The sequence below is a fragment of the Strigops habroptila genome, chromosome 7 (genome assembly GCF_004027225.2).
Source record: "Strigops habroptila isolate Jane chromosome 7, bStrHab1.2.pri, whole genome shotgun sequence".
In the NCBI taxonomy this organism is placed as follows: domain Eukaryota; kingdom Metazoa; phylum Chordata; class Aves; order Psittaciformes; family Psittacidae; genus Strigops; species Strigops habroptila.
Window position 1 is genome coordinate 40,818,145 of NC_044283.2, and position 21,890 is coordinate 40,840,034.

The window sequence follows — 21,890 nt, forward strand, 5'->3', positions numbered from 1 at the left end:
TAGGTAAGTACACATGAGTAACAAGTTACTGACAGGAAAAAAAGGCATTTATAGACCAGGATTTTTGAATTCTCCAATGCCTACTGATACTCCCTGCTTGACCTGCACTAGATCACTTATTTTTTCTTTTCTGTACCCTGGAAGGTTGCTTAGAGCTGAGTGAACAATGATGTGGAAGAGTTGAGGAGTAAGAAGTAGGGTCTCTTATTCTCTTCTCTCTCACTGTTAGTGTCAGAAACTTTGTCTATGACCACTGTTGGTAATAATAAGAAAAAAAACCCTATTAACTTTTTCCCTATATGGAAGTATATGTTCAAATTAAGTATTTGTAGCATATGAAATAATTATCAGCTGAATCTAAATTTAATTATTAATCAGTGTATTTTTTTTCTTAGAATTAGATAGAATGCCCTGTTTAATTTTAAATGCACAAAAAAGTCATGAGCTTTCATTAAGATCAGGTACAATTAAAGGTGACAGCGACCTTTCAAAGATGAAATACTTTATAGAGTTGCATAAGTATTAGCTACTGGTTGTCTAAGAAGTAATTTACTAAATGCTCAGCGTTAAATGAGATGGTGTTCTAGAAACCATTCCTGTGTCATATACCTCAGCACATGAAAATTTCTAAAAGACTTTAATTCACATTGAATTCACGCTTCATCCAATACTGCAAAGTTATGTTTATATGGTGGAAGAGGGTGTGTTGGCATATCTGGCCGAACTCAGCCTTTCAATATCAAGGGCTTGAAGCATGTAATGGGCAGAGTACACATTGGAGATCCAGAACACACTGGCAGCTATCTTCTGCTGACATGCATACTGTAGGAGTGTACCACATCTGCTTCCATCTGTCCAGTATGTATAAGGTGAAGGAAGGGAAGAATTGGAGAGAGTATCTGCAGACAGCACCTGAAGGCACTAGTGGATGAACTTCTGTTCCTTACTGTAAGGATACATGCCTTTTCTCTTGCTACTTAGCTTTAGTTAGTTTTTTAGAAGCCACTAGATATTCCTGGCAAGACTATACTACTGGGTGAAAGTATATTATCTTGCCACTGAGATAGTAGTATTCTCAAAAAGGAACATATTGATAAAATGCTGGGAAACGCCCAAGTTAATGTTGCACGAGCAACAAATACGTCTTTTTGGGTAGACGTGTACTGCAGTCTTAATTCTATTGCTGTTTCTTCCACAGAGCTCTCAACACACAGAATGGACATACGTCTCTTGTATCTAATCAGAAATTTGTTTTCCCTGCACTGCTCAGTACAGTCTTATATCTTTTATTATACAGTAGTCAGACAGTTAAACTAAATTTCTCCTCTGCTTTAATATGTCTTTATTCCCTGTAGATTTTGAGAATTCTGCAAATAGGAATTAATTTATGCTGTCTGACACATAGTTCCTCTGCATGATGAATGTTGTTTTACAGATAGAAGATGATTCTACAGACAAATGGAAGCAAAACAATTATTCATGAAATTTGGATGTCCAATTAAAGGATTGGGTTTTTCATGTTTCACATCGCAAAGCATTTGTACATTCAATTCGTTTTTCTTTCAATTTATGTAAAAATATTTAGCATGTTCCCAAATTGGATCTCAGGTTTTCAAGAGCTCAGGAGAGCACAAGTATACTCAGTACCAAATAGATTAAGATTCAATAAACTTCTCCAACAATTTATTTTAATACTTCACTACCCTTATTATTAGAAAGTCTTCCTAGCATCTAATCTGAAACTTTTCTGCAGCAATTTAAGTCAATTATTTCATGTATCATTTGTCATGGTATTCTTTTCGGGTATCTTTCACATGCCTTTTACCTATTTGACAGCTGTTATTTGAATCCTCTTTTCTCAAAACTGAACATATCCACTCCTTTAGCTTCTTGGTGACTCTATTTTCTAGTCCTCTTTTTTTTTTTTTTTCTGTTTAATTCTGTCTTGTTGGAAACCCTTTCACAAAGCTGGACAAAAGGTGCTCTATTTCAAGCACTGCCAGATCAGTGTGGAATTATTTTACATGTTCTGTAGGTTGCAGTCCTATTTATGTATCCTGGTATGTTAATGATTTTAAACAACATTCAATTGTTCATAATGATCACTAGATTTTTATTTTTTCCTTTGAAATGAATGTCTAGCCAGTTGTTCCATAGCTTGTATTTTGAATGTGATTATGTCTACCTAACAGTAGAACATAGCTATACTCTATATTTAAATATGTTATGTTTTTAGCCTATTCCGTTGAGTATTTTATTATATTCCTATCTTCTAAAGTTATTCTTCCCTGCTTAGTAGGATATCTTTTATTTCATATTCTAAGCCATTAATGAAAAGACAGAACAGTTCCAGGGTTGTGACTTACCCTTGCGAAAGTCCACTCAGTGCAGCCTTCCATTTTAACCATTTAAGTGAGCATTGATTGCTATTCTTTGAGGATTACTTTCAACTAGTTTTGTACTCACTAGTACATTGCTTTTCAACTACTTTGTGTGCTCGTAATTCCAGTATGAGCACACAATTAGCATACTTCTCACTATGGCTTACCAGGTTGGAATGTAAAAGAGTGTGACATGCCTTGGTAAAATCAAGGTACTTGTAATCTAATATATCTGTGTTTTCTAGAAGTTTGTCCATAGAATGAAACTAGAACTATTACGATTTGCCTAATAAAACCCTATAGCATAGTCCGTCTCCTTCTAGGTGCCCAGAAATCAAAAGCTGTTTTTTTCTGTATAATTTCTGAGATCATCTTTTCCTTCCTTTTTTTATTTTCTTCATCTTTCATTCATTTCCAGTCCAATAGTGCATTTTCTGTCCTTCACAGTTTCTCAATGGCTGCAAATATGCCTAGCCAGCTCAAGTGTTCAAGGATATAAATATCGAATTCAGCTAATTTGAAAACTTCTAGACTGTACAAATATTCTTTGAGTATTCTTTTTTCCTCAGCATGGAGATTTTACCTCACTGTATACATGACACTTGTGCTGGCTTACTACTCCTTTCTATAGAGCTTTCCTGTGTATTTGAAGTCATCAGAAGCTTTTCCCAAGTAACACGTATATCAGTGTCCTCTCCATATATTAATGTAATGCAAACTGTCATTCATATTTGAAAAATTAGTCAGTTGTTCACGGGAAAATGATTTGGGGTTACCTTTTTTTAAAGGTAACCATGTATATATGGAAATGTGTGATATTCACCTGGAACTTGGTGAATATCACACCAAATATTACAAATATCACACCATATTACAAATACAAGGGAAGTTGGGATTGTTTGAACATCATGTAATAAATGAAGTGTATCCTGACTTTGTATTCATGCCAGTCAGATGCATACAAAAATAATAGTGCTTTCCTCTTGTATTTTAATTTTTTCATTATTTGCCATGGAAGACTAGGTGGGTTTTTTCCATCTGGGGGCAAAACTAGGCTCTCTATATATAATATACAGAGATCTGTTGGCAACCATTGACAGGTAGCTACTTTGGTAGGTGGCGGAGCTTAATAAAATGTATCACTGTCATTTAATCTTTCCAACTCTACAACAGTAATTCTAAGAGCAGGGCTCATGTATATCAAAATAACATACAGTGTTATTGTTTCAGAAATATAACTGTTCTCATCTTTAGTAACAGTAAAGCTGCATGAGTCATGTCTAAAGATGACATATATGTTCTTGCCACAGACTTTAATTGCTTGTCTCTAGTTCGCTAAACAACTAACTTGGGCAAATGTTGAAGAATGTCAAGTCCATTTAAGACTGAACAGGTTTTTAAACAGGCAGAATATGAGTAAAGAAATTACATTTTTCTGTGGGACACTTGACAGTACATAAATGAAGAATTTTTCATGTTGAAATATATTGCCAAGAGACTCTGACATGGTACATATTCTTTGTCTATTGAAATGATTTATTCTTTTTTTAAGCACTTTGCAGCATATTGCTCTGAAGTCAGAAATACTTATTCTTCTGTCTTGAAACAAAATGTCTGAAAATTCCAAGAGTTGAGGCATCCTTAGAATCAAACGTACAAATGAGACATGGTGAAACTCCAGTATAGAAAACTAGTATGCTAAGAGGGGAGGGAAATCAAGATCAGAAGGAAAAAACCTAGGTATATTCAGAAGTAAAATGCTATTTTTTCATGCATATAAAGGATTATGATGAAAGTAGCACAAGCAGTTAACAGTTTACAAAACCAGCATAAATAAGGAATATTGTGAAATCCAATCTTGAAAAATGCATGATGTTTTCCCCATATAGAAGTCACTAATAAAGACAAATAAATTGGAATTATTTTATTCCTATACATAACATAATAGTTCATGTATTTTTCTGCTCTTTAAACTATTCAGATATTTCCATGATAAAACAAATTATTTCATCACTGTTCCAAACACTCTTTCTCCTTTATTCTCATTGTGTCCTCCTATTCTTTATGCCACAGATTTCTTTTTCTGTGGAGTTTTTCAGGTTGTTGCTTGCTCTTCTGCCAGTTTGAGAGTAATGTTGAGGGAAGTCTGGCCCACCTTTATTTAGCTGAGCTGCATTTGCAGTATCTCAGTGCGTTGTTTATTTGGACAATAGGCACAAGAGGTTTGAAATAGAGTTATATTCCTGGTGTCAGCTGCTGATACAAAATTCTCAGAACAGCCTCTTGTTTCATTTCTGACTTATACAAGCATCAGTATTTTGCTTTGTTTCTGGAGACAAGGAATCTACCTCTGCTGCCTGCCTGTCCATAAAATGAGTTCAGTGAGTGTAAAATTTTAGCATACCTGTGAATGGGAGTACTGATTTGGAAGTGTTATGTGCTGACATTGTACTCACTAACTTCAGTATCAGTGCCTATAGCAGGCATCATACATTATGTTTTTTGTAACATGTAAAAGGGCAATGTTAGTTGTGAATAAGACCAAGTAGACAATTTTAAAGGAAAATAAATCAAAAGGACTAAACTTACAGCTTATTATTAGCTGGAACAGCTTTGAAGTATTTACTGGTTTCTTCAGCAACATTTGAGTGAAACAAGATAGAAGCACTGGATTTTGCAAAAAATATTGTCTCAATGAAAGGATTAAAGAAATCTTAAAAAATTAAAAAAGTATTCCTTCATTTTGCACTTCATATTCTGCTCTCAGTAAAATAAACCTGAAATGGGTTTTATATGTCCGTTTTCGATGTTTTAAATGATGGTTTCATGAATTTCAGTCTCCAACAGGTGTAATCAAAGCCTAAAGCACAGGTATCTGTAGGTTCGACTCCTTAATAATAAAAAATCTCAAATCTTAAAAAAGGGAAGATATCTCTTTTCCACAGAAATACCTATTAAATTTGGACTATGATCCATTCTACTAACTGAAGATTGTTTCAGGTATTAAAATATGAATTAGGTCATGCACTGCCTGGAAATAGGTCTGGGGGGCATCATGGCTAATGTAAGCACTCTCCTGTCCAGCCAGGATAATTGTGCAGGGATACAAAAGGTATTCAATTTTTTCATAGTCAACATAGGCAGAGCTGTTTGCTTTGCTTTGGTTTTCTGGTCCTTTATGAGACACCAGTGCTGTTCATATAGCTTTCAATTGGAGCAGATCTGCTGTTTTGTTGTGATTTTTTTTTAGATTCTTTTAGCTTTGTTGTCCTTTAACCATGCCTTTTTGGCAAAAGGTAGCACAATCAGAACTGAACTATAATGATGATTTTATGTAAATACACAAAATTTGAGGTATTGTTTTCTCTCCTAATATGTCTTCCTTTTGGTATTGTCAGTGGTGCAAAAAGGTTTTTCAATACAGTGATGCGGTACAGCTTGTGTTAGGTAGAGAGCTGCTTGATGGTGTTACAGGGTTAGAAGTCTGCATGAAAGGTGGATATAGTTCTGTAAATTCACAGTGTTTTGTGATCTCTGGTCTCCATACTTGCGGAAACCTCAGGTGCAGTCTTTCAGGAGGCTCCTTTATTCTTACATAGCTACAGTGCTCCTCCACCCTTCTTTCTACCTCGACCCCCCCCCCCCCCCAATTTAAGGAGAGAGAGAGCAACTTCAACTTTAGGGTTTGCCAGAAATCCTGATAATTGTATAATGGAATTGCATTAAACAGAAGTTAGATACCCAAACATAAGATGAGTCAGGGAATATAAGGCACAAAGTCTGGGGAGATTGGTCTTCTGAAATGTTGAGATGCACTTCATATTTTTGTTACTTGGACTGGTTTTCTGACTCCTACACATATATGTCCCTTACCTAACTAATGAGACATCTTCCATCTTTTCTTCAGGGATTAAGTGTTCTCCAAAACCATCTCCTCCTGTCCTTTTCTGAAAAAGCTCTTTGTAGATATTTAACTCTTTTTTCCCCCACTTTGTTTTGGATTGTGTTTTTCCTGATATTACATTGGCAAAATGTCCTGCAGAAAGTTATTTATGTCTTTCTTTTGGAATAAAAGTTCAGCTTTTCAGTAAGAATTACAATGCTTACAATGTTATTGTCTATTTATGTGGTCTATAACTGTTATTTTTATATGCTCGAAACAACAACTCCATTTCATGGTTAGATTTAATTATTATATGGTTTCTGAATTGGAGCTGTAAGTATACAGATCAGAGCCATACAAATTAAATCTGATTTTATGTTGGGAAAGACTGTCACTGTGCAGAATTACATCAGGCAAAGCTTTCCATTTTATGTATTATTGCTTTTTGCTGCTGTCATCTTAAAGGTAGAAATTAAGTGATAAATTCTATGACAATTCGCTGTTAATTGCTTCCTACTAATAGTGAATTTTGTTGCCTTGTTTATTTTCTCATATAATACAAATAAAAAACAATGCAGTCTACTTCATTTAACATGCATATTCAAATCAGTCTAACACCACAAGTGCATTCATGCCTGAGTTGAGCCTGAAACTGTACCCAGTTTAGGGAACAAAAACTTTGTAGCTTTATCTAATCTAATTCTTAATACAAAGATAACATATACTGCAGAAAAATTCTCCTATCACCTATGTCTGCAGAGAGTCAAGCACTTTGTGAAAGATTGCTTCAACATAGTTAGAGCTATAATTTTTATTATAAAAGATGTTTATGTTAATGATAGTCATTCTCTCTCCTTACAGTGCAAATTAGACTATCAAGCCTGTGTCTCAGGAAAACAGATCTCAGTGAAATGCGAAGGACGTTGCCCTTGCCCTTCTGACAAATCCACAAATGCAGGCAGAAATGATAGGAGAGGTAAGTGATGGCAATTTGTACGATATTTTTAACAGTCTGTTTTTAGAAGGAAGGAAGATTTTTGCGTATGGAAGAGTAAAGTGGTCACAAACACTGATTATTGTTGAATAAAACCAGCTTTATTTTGTTCAAGGTTGTTTTCTTTGCCATGGGTTTTGAAATGTGCCTACAGTAAAATACTGCTGTATTTTTCAAGTGCAGCAATTGTAGTTTGAGTTATTATTGTTCTTTTTTACTTTAATACTCTTCAAGATGCTTATGGCTGTACTTAAGACAAAGAAAAATACATTCCTTGCTCCTGTTTTCAACTGAATATTCAAGAAAATGAAGTGTGATAGAAAAAAGGAAACTTAAAAGACCTTGTTACTGCTCATAGGAGCAAGCAGTTGCACTTAAACTATGGAGCTATTAGTTAAGGCTGTCATATAAAAGTGAGCTCTTATCTTTGAAAAGGGTTTGGTAGGAATAAATCAGCTTCCTTTTGGACCATGCATGAGATTAGGCTGCTGGAAAACGTGGTTGTTTTGCACAGCTTCTTAGCTATTGGTGCAACTGGAGAGAAAAATTTGTGGCTGAGTGTATTTGTATTTAAGTGACTCCCAGATGTCTTTGGAAAGTTGTTGTTAAACAAACATCTTTGCCATCTTCGGTGCTCCAGAATAGAGAGCTATCATGGCATGAGGTTTTAGACCACCACGGACCTGAATTTGCCGAGAACAGCATGACTGAGATGACCACTGCAAACATTCAGCTGTGTGCAGACATACAAGTCAATTAAAACTACTCTGAAACACTCCTTTAGGTCAATTTTTTGGTCTTCAGCAATATCATTGATTGTGTAATTAAATATTGATTGAATGTGTAATTAAATATTCCCTATGCTATAACCCATCTGCAAAACAATACAGCCTTGAGATTTTTTTAAAGCATTAATTTACGATTTCATGTAGTACCAATAAATAAATAGATTAATCTGTCACCTGCTTAGGTTGCCAGCCTGAATGAAAATACTGGAAGACCTAGCCTTATATAGTTAATGTGGCCCCTTTGATAACACATGTAGTATAACATTAATGCAGTTGCAGTTTTCACTAGGAACAGGTTCTGCATCCCTGGCATAGATGTGGGGATATCTGCTTAACAGTGGGCATGAAATAAAATTAAGATAATGAGCCGAGAAGCATCTCTGTGAGTAGTAGGTCTATCATTGTCCATTGTTGTTTTTTTAATGTGGTATAATTTTCCTTGGTTTTTACCAAAATAAAATTAGCATTTTCTCTGCTGGAAGCTATTTCACCTGATGCAGTTGTTTTTTGTCTTGTGTGTCTTCTTTCAAGCACATTCCATTTTTGGTAGTCTTGTATTTAACACTGGAAACAATCAATAGACAAATTTTATTGGCTTCAACAAAATGGAATTGTTTTTAATGAAGAATTAACTCCTAGGAAAGAACTCTTCTTGAAGATTTATACTGCCAAGGGACCAAGATTACTTGTGCTTAGTTATGTAAAAGAGAAAGAAAAAAGATCCTATACGAGTATGGGAATTAACACTATAATCCCAGCCTGACAGATTGTCAGGGCAAGCAAAATACAGGGCTTTTCCACTACTACATTTTACTGCAACACTGAAATTCAAATATCATTTCTTTACAAGGCCAAAGGCCAGGAGACATGAGAAATATGAGCGAACTGAGTATCACTGCTGAAATTTCATCCATTATAGTAACAGAATACAAAATTTGTTGTAACTTTTGTTTTAAGAATATAATCATATTCTTTAAATGGAACTCCATGAAGTGTTCTAGGCTGTATGTGCACTTGTCAGTTATCTTGAATCCAAAAATGAAAGGGCTAAGAAGTTGATCTGGAACTAGATGTACAAGTTAGTAACAAAACAAATGAGAAAAAAAGGACGCAATAAAATAAAGGTCCTTCTTCATCATTGTTTTGGTTTTAGTTTTGAGAAAGAAATGGGTATCTCAAACTGTAAACTACAGCAGGTGCTCCAGTAAATTTTAAAAAGAGAAATTAAAGAAAAACAAACTTAGTGTACTGCCATAAAAGAGAGGGAGAGTCTTGAGGCAGTGTTGGAGAGAAGGATTACACAAAGTTAGAAATAAATGAAGATGGGAAGGAAGGGATAGTTTAGGGAGTTGCTTAGAAGCAGAATGAGAAAGGAAGGTAAATCAGAAAGAATGGGAGGCACCATTGCTAGTGATAGAGGTGTTAATTAAGAGACAAGTGAGGAAGCACTTGCAGGACCCTATCTTATTTTCCAAGCCTAGCCCTTGCTCCATGTCCTATTTCCACCCTAATCTCCTTCAAGTATGTGCCAGGATTTGGTCTATCCAGGTCACACTGGCTTGCACAGTTGTGCATGTAGGGATTTCACTGAGCTGGAATCTGCAGGTCTTTATTTTCCTAAGCTCTTCTGAGTCTTCTGAGTCAGTGGTTATGTGGAAGCAGAAACTAGGAAGCCTTCTGTGTACTTCACATATTCTAAGACTGGGCAGACCTCTGTCACATTGACAGTGTCTGGGCACCATTTTGTTCCCCAAGTAGCAGTTGCGATCTTTTTGCTCTGAAACATACTGAGCCTTTGCCTATTGTAGAGGACTGTGTTTTTGCTAGTCCTGCTCTTCAGCCTTATGGATAAGAGCAAATATGCATGATGCAAAGTGTGGGCTTACCAATTGCATCACTGGGAAAATGAGATGAGACCAGTCAATGGGGTAAATGCAGAAGTTGTGCTCATTTTTAAGGATGTACAAAGCGTTGTTAACCTTTAAGACTTACCTCTGCACACCTCATCGTGCTTTACCTTCTGCCAATTCAGATCACCTGTCCCCGACCCATCCCCAACTGCTCAGAAAACAAGCACCAGATAAGTCCTTTTTCTGCTTCTCTTTGGGTATAAAGCATGCTTAGCTTCCATTTTCAGCTAAAATGAATAGAAACTTGTAGACCTACCATCTGCAGTCTATTCTGTAACTATAACAGGCAAGACAGAGTAAACAAGAACCTGTAGTGCATCTGGATACTGAAATTTGTTTAAGAACAGATGAGAGCTTTTACTTAACTTAATTTCATCTGTTGCACCCACTCTCTCACCCTCCCACCCAGCACTACCTTCGCTAGATCTCAGCTTATATTTTAAGCAGGGAAGTCACTGCTGACCTGAGCAGTCAGGCAAAAAATCATGTTGGTTTCTGCCATGCAGCTGCATGCAGTTGCCTGTCGGGTGCTTCTGCCCATGGTCCTTTGGAGTTCCCCTGCGTTCAGCTGCATGCATCTCACTGATATCCAGCATCTCTCTTCGCTTCCAGAATCTTTCCACCAGCCAGGATCTTAAATATCTTCTTTCAGGGACCCCTTCTGCTTTCTAGAAAGCCATTCTTCTTCCAGGACCCATCCTTTCAGTCCCTGCTACCCCCACCACCCTTGCTCCCATTTTCCTAATCTAAATAGTCTGTGTGCAGAGACACAATGCCTCCTCTTAGTTCTGTTCCATGTCACTTTATTTAGTGAAGGATTCAGGAAATGCCGCTTATGTTATATCAGTATTTACCCAAGTCCATACCAATTGCAGCTAGGAAGTAGCAGCCTTATACTTGAGGGTTCAAAGTTCAATTTTAAGGCATCCACAGACCTACATACATAGACTTACCTGTTGGTGTTCACATTTAAAACTATTCTTTCACCTGCTGCAGTAGCACAGTTACTCGATTTTTTTGTTACATTTTTTTATTAATGTACAGTTCACCAACCAACATCTATTCTTTCAGTAATATAAAGTGTATTACAGAGCTTTTGGCAGTTGGCTATTTTGACTTAAATCATTTTTCCTTTCAGCTAATTTGAGATTAAAATATTAATAGCAAGATTTCTTTGGGAAAACGTAGATGACCTAATAATAGAGAAGCAGAGGTGAAGGAGATAAGGCTTTTCTATTGGAATGTTTTCTTGCCTCATTAACAGATTTTCATTTTACTTACTGTAATTTGTTTCCTTAAAAAAGGTAGGGTTTAGAACAAAAATAGTTTAATTGAGTGCTCTTCTGTCATTTGGCACTTTTTCCTAATTTAAATTTACTGTTTTCTTCCACTGTGGCTTCTAGTCCAGTGCTGATTAATGTTTGATTCGTACTGAATTGGTTTGAAACCTGTGAATAGACACTCAAATGGACAAATATGTGTAATATAAGTACATATTGCCAATATTACTCAAAGAAAATAAAAAATCAAGTTGTAAAATCTGATTAAAAGAGTGAGGCTGTGGGAGAGTTTTTTCAAGTTCTTAACTGATTTCAGGGATTTGGTACAGGAATTTTACCACCCTGTTAGAAAAAAAAAAAAAGAACTAATTTGTGATATTAATAGTTAATGGTTGGAAAACACCAAGGACAAAAAGTTGAATGAACTGTAGTCACAACTGAACTTTCTGCTTCACAATAATGTTTTATTTTGCAGGTTAATACATTCAAAATATTTTCTCAAGTGCATGAGCTTCTTTTGATGTTAATGAACATCATTAATGACTGTTGTAATTACCTAACAAACTCAGTGATACCTTGACATACCAGAAGCATTGTCTTGTTTTTTAGTTTAGTGTTGCTTTTGCAATTTCGAACTTCTAACAAAATGTGAAATGTATCTCTCTATAGCAGTGTATTCATATTCTCAAGTGCTTACAATCCGTTTACTGAACATGTTGGCTTGAAATCTGTTACATTTTATATTTTTTGAGTGTATATTGAAATGGTCCTCATTCAGGAGACAGCAGATGTTGCTTTATTCCTTTCATTATATGTGATATAATTCAAAAGTTGTGATGAAAACCTTTAATGAATAAAGTTATGCTTAGAAATATGTTTTTAACAAGAACCTCTAGATGTGTAATGGAAGGTTCAGGTTTTTTTCTCTCTCTTTCAGCATGAATGAAAAAGACAAAAAAACCCCTCAAACCTATTATAAAGGTTACACAAACCTTACTACTTCGGGGTTCAACTTAGTTCAGTGACTTGGGCCATTCTAATTATAATGAAATTACTCTGAAAATGTGTCTGACCCACTGTGTAGTCTTACACCATATTAACCTCTCCTACTAACTGTAGTCTTCTGTTAATTTCTACAAAAGTTTAATGAGTAGCTTGTTATATAAAGGTGGAAAAATAATCCTGAATATCCTTTAGGCTCTACTAGAGAGAAAATTGTATACCAGTAAGCTTAATTAAGAGCTTGCTAGGTGTGAACACTTGAGTACCTGCCTCACCAAATAAAGTCAGAATTTGATTTATGATGTTCATGGCCCAAGCTGTAGTTAGGAAGAAGATAAGAAAAAGAGGAAAAATCAGTATATTGCATAATTGCCAAGCAATTTATTTTTTCATTAAATGGATGAAATGTCTTTACCTTTTTGTATGCTTTCATGTTCAGGCCTGGCAAGCATTAAAAAGTTACTTGGTTTACTTTGCAAAATGCATGTGCTTCTTAGCTTACATCTTGCATGGTCTAGAAGGCCAGGTTGATTAAGAGGTTTTGTTAATTTAGAAGGATGAATGAATGCCAACAGCAAAATCCTCAGAGTTTTTAATAACCAAAAAAATGTTAGTTCAAGACATTGAAAGAAAAAAAAATATGGACAAGTAAAAGTAATTTTGTGCTGTTATTTAATTCTCATGGAATAGGTCAAGAACCATGTTGTCTGTGTTTTCTACATGAAGAAATAAGGTAGCCTGGGGAATTAAAAATAAGGACATAAAATTTTAACTGTGTTTACTTCTTAAATATCATTTAATGTAATATATATGAGGCTTATATATGTATGCTTACAGTATAATATATATGTATGTTTACATATATATACACACGTATATATATGTATGCTTACAGTATAATCCCTTACATTTTGTAGCTGACTGAAAAAGCCGTTCTGGCTTATACAGGATACTGGTTGAGAAGTCAGGATAGACTGTCGTGAGCCAGGATTTGGATTCATCTGTAATCTCTTTCTGTATGAAATTTACCTTGTTTCCAGTCTTAATATTTCCTTGTATTTCTTTTTTACTAGCATTGTACTTATTACTAGCTGAGGTATATCAGATTAATGATCTTAGATTGGTAAATATTTCTTAGGACAGTAAAGGTTTGTGGACTGAGGAGTTTTATACCCACCTTCCAGAAAATAAAAAGGAAGGTCCCAGAGAACAGCCTTCTCTGTGATCAGCTGTAGCATTTAACATCTCCAAAGCTGCAGAGGAAGGAATGTATGAGTTTCAGAAATAAAATTGTTTAAAATCCATTCAGAAACTGAGACGGAAAGAGATTATTCACTCTGCCTTAAATGTTTCTGCATTTATTGCATCACTGTGGACGTTTCCTTCTGTTTCTCCTTTACTTGATATATAGGTTATATAAAGGCCTGTTGAGTAAATTAAAAACAAAAAATGTATAAGAGAGTAATAACAGTTAAAACCTTCAAGACACTTGATGGTGTTGATGGATGGTTTTGGTTGGGTTTTTTTTTTTCTTGCCTGGACCAGATACCTGGGATATGCTGCTTTATTGTCACAGTATACTCACTAAACATGTTTGGAATTCCAGGGCAGCGGATGGGTGTATGGCTGACAACCCTAACTATGGTCAAAGACTTTCCAATGGTATCTAAGAAAAGCATCCATTGTCAGTTGGCTTGAATGTGCTTTACTCTAGAGTACATACATTGGGAAAGTTTAATCATCCTTAAATCCAAAAAGCTTGACAAAGTGCCTATGTTTTATGTCCCTGATGAGCTACGCTATCACTGTGATAAATGTGTGCCATGACATAGCCAAGATCCTGGTCTCCTGGACAGTCTGTTTCAAAGATTTGGCTGACGTGTGCAGCAGCATCCTCCTGTGTTATATCTTTGCATATCTTCTTCGTGGAAACAGTTCTGCCCTGACACAGAGTAAAAATACAGCTGGGACATGCAGTCGTACCCAGAAGCTCAGAATCAGTTGAAATTCTTGCAGGCTGGATGGAAAAAGCTGTAACATTGTTGGTAAAATAATTAGGATCCATTTTCATTAGCTACTGAAATAGAAGAATTTGCTCTCAACAATTTTTGAGTTAATTTCTAATAAATCCTGTGGTAAGAGCTCGCTTGATGTTTTCGCTAAAGTAACAGAGGTAGGCTTATATTAATGAACAAGAAAAAAAAAGGGATTCTCTTTTTCTGATCATCTGTGGAGAATTATAGAGGTAACATAAGAAGCTGCTACTCTCTGAGTCTAAGCCTTTGGCAGAAAGAAGTAAAAAGGCAACTTTGCATGCTGCAAGTATTTTCAGTTATCATATCTGAAAAACTTTAATCATAGAATATAGCTGCTCTCTCAGCTGCATCCTGTTTTATACTGAATACTGCTGAATTGTTAATTGCTATGGAGAGATGAGGATAAGTAACAGTAGGATTAAAGACGCTGTGGATTCTTTTTCATTCTGTGTGCATCAGTGCTTGAAAAACAAATATAGGGACTCTTTTTAAACAAATAGCAAAACAGCACTCTCCCAAATCCTCTTATTTTATTTACATAGCAGCATCTTCTCAATAGATGACCTCAGCCACTCTTCATACAGTACAGGTATAGATGCCAAAAAAGAGCTTTTGTTTTGTTTGCGTTCAAAGAGAACACTGACTGGTTTCTAGATTTCACAAATAAAGAGATTTAGGGCCAAAAATAACATTTGTGTTAACTCCTTAATCTCTACTTTGTATTATTACCTTTCAAGGACAGATAGTACTATTTTGTAATACTCTTTTTCTCTTCTGCAAGATTAACTCCAGGACATCAGTAGAATAAAATCCACGTACAAACATCCAGCATATACTAGACCAGTTATTAGGCCTGTTATTGTCAGTAATCAGTTACGGGGTAACCAGGAGAAGCCATTTATATGAGACAGTGAGCAAATTTCCCATCTATAAGATGAAGAAGTTCATGCCATGTGGTCAAGGATAAAATTTAACATTTAAACCTCAAATAAGACAAAAATAAGAGGCAACAGAAAGTTATTGTTATGTTACAGTGCTGTTTGGGGTTACTTATAAATACTTACATTAGTATGATTTAAAATATTTCCTAAAGATCTAATTATAGCTTCTAATCTTATGCTGCCATGCTTCTATGGAAAATAAGTTGACTTGCACATAAAAAGAAGTACAAAGAGAAGCATGCTGGTTTTCATCATGGAGAAACTACTCTCAGTTACTAACTTTCTCTGAAGAATATGTACAGTAAATAGGAAGAAGGCGGTCTCAGTAGTTTGGGAGTGTAGACAGTGGCAACATTTTATATGTGAGTTTAATTTGCCTTAGGTAATTGTCAGCTTTCTAGTCTACTGTTTTTTCTTACCCATATATTTATGATTCAATAAAATATTTTGTTATGTAATTCCTACTACAGTTCTATAGAATGCAACAATAAATGAAAACATACTTTTTTAGTTGCTTGATTTTCATTAGAAAATTTTGGGGTTTTTTTCTCAAAATAGTCTTTAGATGAATCCTGAAATACAAGTGCACAGCTATCAGTTCAGTACTCAAAACCAAGAATTTGTGTCATCTGTTTTGGTGTGTACTGTTTGAGATTGATGTCACCATGGGCTGACCACAAAAGTCAGATTTGGGCTAGTATTTCTGCTCTTGCCTTTACTACTGGCAGCAATGTGAATCTTGACATTGATTTAAATGTAAATAGACAGGCTCTAACACTGTGACTCAGTTTCTTGTTAGAGGAAAATACATTATTTATAGGTAAGCTTTCGTAGTCTACTAATGTTTCTGAAACCTTTTGTGACTTTAAAGATGCTACAAAACTAAAATGTATTATTATATATCCATTTTAGTTCTTTAGAGGATATTGATATAGCAGTAAATGTCCATTTGCTTTTATTGTTTTTTATACTGTAATACATAGTATTCACTTTTAAGTCTCAAAGCTGATCATCTTAGACCTATGTCTGTCCAGGCATGCAATTTAAAATATTGTTTTTCACTTCACTTTATTCATTATATACTTTTTCAGTGATGTTGAGCTGTAAGTATGTGTTATATATAAATAGAAACTCTTTGAAGGTAAAGTGAAAATTGATGCATTGTAGATTTTTATGCTTTGAAATTCAGTCAGGGTAATTTATTGAGAGTGTCTTTTTTTCCTCTCTTGTATGTAAGGTGAATTATAGACCATTTTTTACTTGATCTTTAATAGGAAGTACTATGTTTAATCAGATTTTATTGCTTTAGTATCTTTATATTATATAAATGTTTATTTCTAAGGTAGTAGACTAATAATCTTAGCAAGAATTCATTTGTATCTGTAAATTATTTCTATCTGATATGATAGGGAATTTACTATCACAAAAATATTGTATTACTGTATTTGTGAAAGACTTTAATATTCATTACTCTGTGTAATAACATAAACTTAATGGAGCCAATTTTATTGTTTGTTCCTTCAGTGTTAAGATAAATTTTCTGCATGAATCTTCTTTAGATTCTTGAACAGGATTTTTTTTTTTTTTTTCCTTCAGTGATGCTGAGCCAAGTAAAATTGTCAGCAATATCTTCTTTCATTAATCAAACTCCATGTTGAGACTTTCTAAAAAGAGACTTCTCCATCATAATTAGTAGTAATCTAATGTAGTCTGATTAGTAGCAATCTAATGTGGTGTGGAATGACAGAGTATGCGTTCGGAATGAGAAGGCATATCTGATGGCATGTCCCTTGGTCCCTTTATCATCTAGCCTGATCTCTTTGTCATCTAACCTGGGGCTTAGCCAGACCACACCAGGTACCCAGGCTTCCTTCCCCTGGAACCCAAGGAAGTGTTGGAAATGAAGGGTGTAGGCTGCTTGACAGGTCTCATCTCTGTGTGTTGCAGAAAAGCACACCTGAACTTGGCAGATGGTAAACTTTGAAGACCCTACAGTTCAGTCAAATGGCTGAGACTAAGTGGTAAAATGTGTGAGAAATACGAAGTGCCTGTAACTGTGTTTAAAGGACTGGGGAAATGGAGGTATAGCTTTGTAACCTAGCGGTAGGTTGTAGAGGTAACTCCATTCACCATTTTTGCTTCAAATGCATGAGTTTCTCCTGTGATTTCAAACTACTCTTGCATGGAACAGGATGTGTTCACTTTATTTTAAACACCTTTATAATTCAAAAAAGATAACTAGGACTGTTTAGATATTAATAGATGATCTTGGCTAAAAAGAAATTTTTGTTTGCTTTCTGTTCTTACAGGGGTAAAAATATTTGGGAACAAGGGATAGAAGTAAATTGCAGAAAAGAAGTGATACCATAAATGCAAGTAGAACAGAGGTGTTCTAGTAACTTGGCTTAGAAGTAAGAAATAAAGGAGTAAGGGTAGACTGTCCATTCCACAATAGTACAGTTTATATAAAAAAAGTCTAGAATGCAAGAAACTGTTTATGCTGTGTTTAGGAAAAATAACCTCTGTAACACTGCAGAACATACTGAAGAATGCTGTGAAAATGAACATTTTACTCTTGCCAGGATTAAGTTGCCAATATTACAAAGAGCTATAATGCTGAAGGGAGAGCTCGACTATTACATGCGCATTGCTGGAAATGGGTATGTGACTCTTTGCTCACAATTTCAAGTGTCTTTCCGACATCGGTCTTCTCCAGAATCTCTTCCTCTTCGCTTTTCCTCTAGGCTGCTTTGTTGTTTCCAGGTCCTTCCACTTTTTATGGCTGCTTTTTGGCAGCCTTGGATGCTCAAATCTACACAGCTTTGTCAAATACAGGTATATCATGTTCCCAAATTCTCATTTCAGTGGAAAATTCCTCGGGTGTCAAGGCTGTGGAACACAGTTCTAGCCTGCTCTGGCGGTCTGCGCTTTGAGAAGTTGCTTCTCGTGTTTCTTCTGTTACCAGCAAATGGGCATTTAACTGTCAGATCTGGCCCTGTGTTGAAAATATTTGAATAACACAGGTTTTAATTTCTGAGTGTCTAAAATAATGTGAGTACTGTATCTCTGCTCACTCTGTGAGTGTTTTGATCACAGGACACCAAGAGCATGTATGTCTTGTGCCAATTACGGCTTTGAAAATGGGTGTGCATGTTTGAGGATTGGCATTCCTTGGTGGCCTTGTTCATCAAGTACATAGGGAGCAATTTCAGGGTGAACTTCCCAATCTTCATTTCAGGCAAAACCAGCTGGTTCTTTACAAACCAGTATGTGAGAGTGATCTTACACACATGGGATGGACACCTAAAGCTTTTTTTTTTTTTTGTTATCCTTGATTTCTGTGGGACTGTTCAGACTCAGGGCCATTTAGACACTGGTTCTTCTTAGGTAAAGACTCAGTATATACAAGATGAGTAATTATTTGTTCAGAGTTGTTTTCTTACTACTACAAAGTATTAATATAGTTTTCACAAAGGAAAAGACTTCTCTGTAGGAGATTGCTTTAAATTGATTTGTTATGGAAATTTTTACTAGCCTAGTGGATTTCTTTGTTTTCGTTCCTCTTGTTTTTTATTAGGTGAAAAAATAAAAAAAAACAGAAAATCTCATAGTAAATGTGCCTTTAGAGGCAAAAATGTTACCTTCAGTGTATCATCTTGTAGTTTCGTGCATGCTGCTGCAATTCTAAAGGAGTTATGTAAGCCATTATGATGAAAGAAGATAATTAATGCTGTTTAATTTTATGTTTGATAATAATTAATTTTAACCTAGGTCATTAAACAATTCACAATCAATTTCAGTCGTAGAGTCCCCAAAACGTCCACATTGTTAGGAAAGTTTAGTCTGTGTAACAAAACAAGCTCTATTAAACTATTTTAAATAGTTATGAGAGCATGCTTTTTTTTAGGATATGTTCATTATCTTCTTTTGCTCTCTGCCAACCAGCTTTTAAGGATTATAAAGCTGGAAGCTTACATATAGTTCAGACCATTAAAATGGTGTTGCATTCAATTATAGTGTCTATAATTGCCTTAATTATGTAAATGAAGGAGCTTTGCCAATCTTATGATACATTAAAGGCTTTAGAAGTGTGTCACAGTAGTTGTATTGAGACTAAATAACCAAAGAGATACGGATCATATGCTAAGTGTCTGGGTCAGCATTATCTTTCTGTTCATGCAATGTATGAATAAGCTAACAGGATTCTGCTATGTTTGTGTCTCAATTACTGATGTGATGGTAATATTTCTTGCTGAAACTATTTTTATACTATCAATGTGCAGTTATATTTAAAAATGTTTCATTGCTCATCAATGGGAGATAATGGCTCAAAAAATACTTTATCAGGTAATTGTTTTAAAGTAGTTTATTTTCCCCTCCTGCTAATTTTTAGAAGGTAAAACATGTGGTGCCAATTGTATAACCTACTGCTGAGTTATTTTTTCTTTTAATTGTGTCAGATTTTATTGGATAGTGAGGCTACTTGAGATCCTTAGGAAACTTGGGAATGAACTGATGATCATTCAGTAGTGTTCTGAAGGAGTGTTGTATCAGTGAGTTTGACTGAATTGTCTTCAAGTAGGATGTAAACCCAATGGTATTTAAAAAAACATGGTTTGTGTCCAATTCTCAATAGCAGTAATTGAAACTTTAGCAGTTTAATATCCTGTTTACTTCACATCTTCAACTGTGCTATCTATGCTCCCTGTTAAATAGTTGCAGCATCACTTTTCTGAAGATATTCAGTTTTAATAGCTGGTAGAATTTTGATATTTTCTTTAAAATACCAATGTCCTTTAAATGCCAGGGATTAAAAAGTCTGTCTTTGGCAGCTGTTGTTAATGTTTCTATAGTTACTGCATTGAAATTGACAGAAAGAAAATATGCTAATGACAGAATGAATGTCCTGGTGACAAGATGTCACTTTCTGAATTGGTTTTTTGTTACTTTTTTTTTTTTTTTTTAAGTCATGCTTGTTGAATCTCAGGCAAAAATTTAAACATCTATGTTTTGAAGGTGACCTCGGTCATGAAAATTAGTTTCTATTTAAGCGAAATTCAAGCAAATACACTGGTAACTTATTATGCAAGAAAAAAGTCTCAGTTCATATCGGCAAGCCCTTACTTGGTTACACAATTTCCTTTTTCTTCCAATAATTAAAATATAATAATTTCTTACATGTAAAAGTACAAATTTTGACTAAAAAACTTGCAGACCTCTTCTGAGACAGAAGAACAATATTGATTTACTGTTTCACTTTTACTTTCTCTGCGTAAATGTTTGAACTCTCACAATTGAGAACCACTGTTCTTTTGGTTGGTGTAATGTTTTGAGGCTTTTGAGGTTTATGTGGCTAGTGCATATTCACTGATGGACTGAAAATGTTTATCTGTGCAGTGAAGGTATGATGGCACTTAGGCTGTGTTCACATGTCTTCATGCAGGTTACTACAGCTTTACTGAGAGTCTTGTAAGAAATGTTAAGCAAATTTGTGCTTGTATCAGCATGATCTGAATCTATTTCAGGTGATATATTTTTTTATCTCTGCTACTTTCACTACCAAGAAGACAGATTTTCTATTTATAAATTTACAAACAATAGATTTTTTTCTGTGTACTCTTGATGAAACAACATTGTAAAAACATATATTAATAAAATTATTAGATAGATACTCTGTGGCTCCAATTATCATAATTACCCAACTGTGTTGCCTTTTATTTTGTTTCAGAGAATACAATATTAATTTTATTTTGTTCTTGATATCTTAATTTTACATCCCAGATGCAGGCTACTTGACATGTCAGAAATCCTCTAAATAAAACATTAAAGTCTTCGCGGGAAATCAAAAACCCAGCTTCTTCCCTGCAGGCGCCAAGATCCATGAAATTAACTGTGGCATCTGTTTTAACTGTTGTTCCTGCTGATACTGGAAGATCAAGTGCTGTAGCAAGCATCAGCAGTTGTTCAGTTGTATCAAATTGTAAGCTTTGGCTCATTAGCGTGGTGGTACCTTTATAATAGTCTGAAAGCTAAAGGAAAAGCATCCACCTTTAAAACAAAACTACCTCCTAAAATTAAATGGCTTTGAAAAACAGGTTTATATTGTGATTTACTAGTACTGAAATGTGTTCTTTGTAGGGAAAAAATAATCTTACATTTACCATCAATAAGAGTGCAAGACAAGTTAGAAGAAATCACGGATTGATATATATCAAATAATAATTCTTGTCAAAATTGTTTGCATTATTTATCCTGTTTATAATAGAGATCTGTTATAAATTAATGGGATTCTTAAAGGCAGGAGAGCAGAAACTGATAAAACAGTGGAAAATGAAACAGAGTAAAGTTTCAATAATACGAAACAGGGACAACTTGTTGCTAATATTTTTATCCCTGGCAAATTCAAGGAGAGGCTAACAGGCCTTGCTCTTATCACCTGTCAAATGAAGTAAAAGGAAAAAGGACAGTAACAAAATCAGGATCTTGGTTATTTTGTTGCACCCTATTTGAATCTTGTACCTGATTTTGGTTAGTTGTGAAGACCTCTGAAAAAGCTTTAAAAAAAATTGAGAACTATAGAGTATATAATAGTATTATATCATAATATATGTAATATAGAAGAGTGAATACTAAATTAATACTAAACTAGTTCAGTGTGCTTCTGTGTGCAAATGT

The 21,890-nt window shown here is 34.9% G+C and overlaps 1 protein-coding gene across 11 annotated transcripts in view; it reads left to right on the plus strand.

The window, feature by feature from the left end:
• Positions 1 to 21,890, plus strand: part of SPOCK3 (SPARC (osteonectin), cwcv and kazal like domains proteoglycan 3) — a 469,987-nt gene that overhangs the window by 413,480 nt on the left and 34,617 nt on the right. For all 11 annotated transcript variants that reach the window (XM_030492175.1, XM_030492178.1, XM_030492172.2 and 8 more), the window contains one exon: positions 7,126 to 7,240. In XM_030492175.1, the coding sequence (XP_030348035.1) occupies positions 7,126 to 7,240 (115 nt within the window). The remainder of the gene's footprint in view (positions 1 to 7,125; positions 7,241 to 21,890) is intronic.